General features: G+C 43.2%; 1 protein-coding gene across 1 annotated transcript in view; it reads left to right on the top strand.

The window, feature by feature from the left end:
* The window catches only part of LOC116523700 (semaphorin-3C-like), an 82,441-nt gene that overhangs the window by 35,682 nt on the left and 40,759 nt on the right, over positions 1-6,000 (top strand). Inside the window, 2 exon segments of the mRNA XM_032238833.1 lie at positions 2,098-2,129; positions 2,251-2,395. Of these exon segments, the coding sequence (XP_032094724.1) occupies positions 2,098-2,129; positions 2,251-2,395 (177 nt within the window).

Here is a 6,000-nt window from a genome sequence, read left to right as displayed (position 1 = left end):
TGTTAGATTTGGTTTCCTCCCAAAATTGGTGGCATCGCTGCCCTAAAGCATCAATCATTCTTTTCTTCACTGTATTCGGCCTCCTTGTTCTGAATATGCCCATTTCTCTTGCTCTTTTGTCCTTTGCCATAATGAATGTATAATATGCATTTTCTCGAACAATTATGTTTTATTATTTTTCTTTTTAAAAAGGCTCCCTTGGAACAAGTGAGCGCCTCTCTTGCGCTCCATCAAGAGCCAGAAATAATTTTTAAGAGTAAACAGGGGCGATATTATTTTTCTGACCCCCCCACCCAACGTGTTAATTGGGATTTGTTTGATTAATTCATGAGGTGGGGTAGGAGAGGGTTGCAATCCTAGAAGCTGGGCAAAGAAAGACAGGAATCTGCAGATGTTTTATTCTGCCTCTATTGGCTTCATTCAGATTCAGTTTCGTTTGCCACAAACCCACAGATATATTTAATACATATTTCGACTCCGGAGTTGATGTGCAAGTATTATTTCTGGTACGGAATGTAATGGGTTTCAAATGGCAGCCATTCCTTTGATTCCATCGCAGGAACAAGTTACCGCTAGAATTCTAGGCCACTGATTGAAATAGCATATTTCTCAATACGTTTCTGAATGAATGGACCTATGGGCAAACCGGATAAAGGAGAATATTTGTAGCTCAGGTTGAGAGGAGGGATGTCCTTGGCGCTCTCTGAGCTTGGTTCTTTTCTAGCAGACATTTCATGACCCCAACTAGGTAACATCCTCAGTGCTAGAAGGGAGGAGGAGGAGGAGGAGGAGGAGGAGGAGGAGGAGGAGGAGGAGGAGAAAATAATGGGGGTCCTTGGTGCTCTCTGAGCTTGGTGGTTTTCTTGCAGACGTTCATTACCCAACTAGGTAACATTATCAGGGCTGGTAGGCAGTGGGGTTTGTGGAGTGGAAGAGAAGGAGATTGTTACCAGTGATAAAAGGGAGAGGAGTTTTGGGGTGGGGTGGGAGAGGAAGAGGAAGAGGAGGAGGACTATGGGGTCCTTGGTGCTCTCTAAGCGCTAGCTAACTAGCTAACATCATCAGTGCTGCCTCTGAGTTGGGAAAACCTGCCGCAGTTTTGGTTACATTTTGGTGCATTCGATTTTGATCAGGTGGGGATGGGGCGGTGGCCGTTAAGTGTGAAAAACGGTGACAAGCCTCATTTCATCAGGGTTGCCCCTTTGAATGGTCACTCAATGGACGGTTGTAAGTGAGGACTGCCTGTATCGCATCGATGTTGCAGAAGAAGCCATTACATCCAACCGAACAATAAGTCATCGAATGACTCCAGAAATAGCAACTTGTTCTGACACACACACACCCCGGCCTGTGAATAAACCAGAACACAGGCTTGGCTGTTTGCCACTGTTCAATTACTGAGATAACGAATCCTTTGGCTGAGGGCCCAGGCAACTCACATTCAATATAATAGCTCGGCAGCAACCCAGATAGTTCAAACGAACAGACACGACTCGAATACACAGATAGGTTTCTTAACTACTAATTCGAACGCTTGTTTCCTGCAAATGTCCCCTCCCAACGCCTCTCCTATAATCTCTCTTGGGAGGGGCCAATCACCAACCACCTGGGCTTAATCATCTTCTGGGAGTCTGCCTATGGAGCTGCTGCTTCCGTTTCTCAGCCCTTCTCAATCGAGCATCAGGGACAAACTGCCTTTGATCCCCACTGCTCCATGCCTCAGGCGCCTCCTGGTTTGCCAACCAGCCTCTCTGGTCCCTGCTCTGCGTCTGAACCATGCCCAGGGTCCTCCACGTGTCCAGGGCAAGACTCATAGGGTTCCTCGCTATCCAAGTCCATCAGCAGCTTAACCAGATCCTGCTGGGCCACAACAGCAACCTATCGTGGTTGAGCAGGTGATATGATATAGAGATGGCATTTGCAAGCCAAGTAAGACAACAGAATGAATGCATCTGAATATAGAATAGAAGATATCTTTATTACGGTCACAGACCAGCAACAGACATTACTTTTTACAACATATTAAAAAATATAATACTGACATTAAAAGTGGATAATAACATCCCTGTTAAGAAAACACATGATCTCAACTGTTAGGGTCACTTCCTCGTTTATGTGGGTGAAAAGCCGTAAGTATGGGAGTAAATAAACGTTCCAAAAATTGTTAGAGATCTCTCCAAATAATGGTACAAAATGACAGCTAGAATGAATGCATCGGGTTTATTCACTGATTTTCCTTTCCTTTCATAGTTCAGTATTTAAAGGCTCAGCTGTCTGCGTTTACCACTTATCCGACATTCAGCGAGTCTTCAATGGACCATTTGCTCACAAGGAAGGACCGAACCATCAACTGATTCCCTATCAAGGAAGGATCCCTTATCCACGACCAGGGACTGTAAGTCTCCATAATTATCCTGCCTTGTAAGATATTACTGAGCATAATCTGAAATTATATGTGTGCAGTGTATGTACATGTGTGTAGATAAGATAACCTTTATTGTCATTTTTTCCCCTGTGCACACGTTAAAAATGAAATTCTGTTGCCCGCTCTCAAAAGTGTACGCATATATAACAGCCATACAGACATGCTATATACATTCATATGTATAGGCCTACAGGCTGACGTATAAATACCTATAAATCAGAGGTGGTATACAGCAGGTTCCGACCAGTTCTGGAGAACTGGTAGCAGAAATTTTGAGTACCATATTTTTCGGAGTATAAGATGCACCAGAGTATAAGACGCACCAAGGTTTTCAAGAGGCAAATAAAAAACAAAGTTTTTGCACTCTGCAAACCTTCCAAAAATGGCCCGTTTTTCGCGAAAACAGGACCGTTTTGGGGGGGAAGGGCATGGGTAGCCTTTAGGAAGCTTATAAAGTGCTCCTGGGCTGGGGGGTGGTAAATTGAGCAAAAAATGGGCCTCTCTGAAAGCCTCCATAAAGGTATGCACAGCCATTTTGGTGCAGGGGCGGGGGTTTTAGGATGCCAAAAATGCTGTATTCAGTGTATAAGATGCACCCAGATTTTTAGCCTCTTTTTAGAGGGAAAAGGGTGCCTCTTATACTCCGAAAAATATGGTAGTTCAGAGAACTGGTAATGCAACCTCTGACTGGCCCCGCCCCATCTATTCTCTCCTCAAGTCCCAGCTGATTTTACAGTATCCTTCCCCTGCACGCCCACCAAGCCACGCCCACCAAGCCATAATGCATAATGCAAAACGTGCCCCCACATGCACATGCGCGCACAACCCCACCCATGCCCGCCGCAATGCTCACCTCCAAGCTGAGCTTGGTATTTCCTCCGGAGGGGCGGGGGAGGCCTCCCATCTGCACATCATCAAGATGAAGAGCAAGAGGAAGAATTCTGGGAGTTGAAGTCCACAAGTCTTAAAGCTGTCAAGTTTGAACACCCCTGGAGTTGTTTTTTTCTAAAGGGTTAGGGATCCAAGGGTCTTGTAACTTGACAGCTTTAAGACTTGCACACTCAATGCCACAGTTCCTGAGCCAACATGACTGGAGGAGGAATTCTGGGAGTTGAAGTCCACAAGTCTTAAAGCTGTCAAGTTTGAACACTCCTGGGTTTTTTTTCTAAAGGGTTAGGGGCGCAAGGGTCTTGTAACTTGACAGTTTTAAGACTTGAGTGCTTCAAATGCCAGAGTTCCTGAGCCAACATTTTGGTTGCTAGGCAAGAGCGTTAAGTGAGTTTTACCACATTTTACAAGTTGTCCATGCCCACCTAGTCACAAGACTGCCAAGCCACTCCCACTCGATCACATGGCTGGCAAGCCACTCCCATCCAGTCACATGGCCGGCAAGCCACTCCCACAAAGCAGGCCACACCTACAGAAGAGATTCTAAAAAAAATTGAAACACCCACCACTGCTCCTCAGGCTCCGGAGTCTTTCTTAAAGCCTGGGAAGGGTGAAAAAGACCTCCCCAGTCCTCCAGAAGGCCCTCTGGAAGCTGGAAAGGATCATTTTTGAACTTCTGGTTGGCCTGTTGGGCCTGTTTTTCACCCTTCCCAGGCTCCGAAGGCTTTCTTGAAGCCTGGGGAGGGTGAAAACAGCCTCTCCCAATCCTCCGTAAGGCCAAAAATCAGCAGCTGGCACGCACATGCGCGCCAGCTGACAGATCATGTACCAGCAGATATGGCTCATTGTGCCACTTGTGGCACGCCTGCCATAGGTTTGCCATCACAATGCTAAGGAGAGTTTAGGGATGTCAGATGAGAAAACGTCAACCACCTTGTTAGCAGAGATCGGTGGTCCAGCCAATTACCAAGGAGAAGCTTTGCTGGAGAACTTGTAACCGAAGCATAATGGCCCCTAATGGCACAGAGGGATTAAATGATTTGATTAGCTCAGGCAGATCTTATTCCTTCTATTCTTTTGGCGTGGGGGAGGGGGGATGGAGGAACCTCAAGATGAAGAGCAGAAGATCCAAATGAAATATAACCCCTTTTGTCTCAACCTGAGCTGTCCAGTTACGCTTGAAGATAAATGAATGTATACATGAGGGTTTAAGAGATAAAAGTGCAATAAAAGATAACATATTCAGTTGCTTGGCTTGCATTCCAGAGATTAATTGCTTTTTATAGATTTTTTTGCAAGGGTATAAATCGGTGGAACATTTATAGGATGTTTTTATGAGCCCGAAATTGGCTATATGTCTTTTTGGGGGGGGCTTCCCATAAGTTTTTGCTTGTCCACAAATCCTTTGGTCTACATGACCCCTTATGTGCTTGAACAACTTAATTTGCACATTTAAAAAAAAAGCGTAGCTTAGTCCAGAGAAAGACTAACATTGCCTTCCAAACATGTGCATCTCATTGAAAACAATGAGATTATAAGATAATCTATCTGGATGGCTGGAACATTTTTAAGCACATCATTTAGTAGTGAGGTTTTTTTTTATAATAATAATAATAGATAGGCAGACCAATATATCATACACCGCACTTGGAATATTGCATCCAATTCTGGTCACCTCACCACAATATAATGAATATAAAATAAAATAAGATTTTTTTTTTTTAAAAAAAATAGCAATCGTCTGAAACAAAAGCATTTGATGAGGCCCAAAGAATAGTACAGGGTGACAATATGGTTTTAGTTACATCGAAGAAAAAAAGAAAGAAAAAGAGAGAGAGAAAGGAAAGAAGGAAGAAAGAAAGAAAGAAAGAAAGAGAAAGAAAGAAAGAAAAAAGGAAGGAAGGAAGAAGGAAAAGAAAGAGGAGAGAGAGGAGGAAGGAAGGAGGAAGAAGAAAGAGAAAAAAAAGAAAGAAAAGAAGAAGAGAGAGAGGAAAGGAAAGAAGGAAGAAAGGAAAGAAAGAAAGAGAGAGAAAGAAAGAAAGAAAGAAAAAGGAAGGAAAGAAAGAGAGAGAAAGGAAGGAAGGAAGGATCTGTTTTACATTTATGTTTTCATCCTTTCATTGCATGTCATTTGTAGCGAAGTGAAGTCTTTGATCTAGAGATTTCTTGCTTTAGAACTTCAGCCTTGCTATAGATTAGAAAGAAGCATTTAATATTTTCCATAAATGTGGTGCAGTTGATTTCCTTTTAAATGTCAGGATGGTATGCTTTTGCTGTGGCCTCTACGTTTTGGAAATAGAATTGTGGATTAGCTGGTCCTTGATCTTATTTGCTTAAGACATTCTAAAGGCAGCCATTTCAGTAACAGTTCAAATGAAACGGAGTAAGTTTAGGTAACAATTATATTCACTTAGCACGCCCGAGGCCTTGGCAACTGGGCAGAAATCTTTGCCATAGTCAACTGTGAGTTATAGAAAACCTTCATGAGGTAATGTATGGGTACATGCTGGTTGGAAACTGTCTTAAATCTCCTTTGTCATGTGCTGTTTGACATGCAAACACCATTATCTGAAGTATAGCATGTCGTGGATAAATTATGAGTGTTACACCATCACATCTGTAAAACAGTATCCTCGCGCGACTGAATGGCAAGGAAAGAAGAATATATACAATATATAACATAACAA

This window comes from Thamnophis elegans, unplaced genomic scaffold (assembly GCF_009769535.1).
Source record: "Thamnophis elegans isolate rThaEle1 unplaced genomic scaffold, rThaEle1.pri scaffold_94_arrow_ctg1, whole genome shotgun sequence".
Classification (NCBI taxonomy): domain Eukaryota; kingdom Metazoa; phylum Chordata; class Lepidosauria; order Squamata; family Colubridae; genus Thamnophis; species Thamnophis elegans.
The sequence above is the reverse complement of the archived record's forward strand: the minus strand, read 5'-3'. Positions and strand labels throughout refer to the sequence as shown.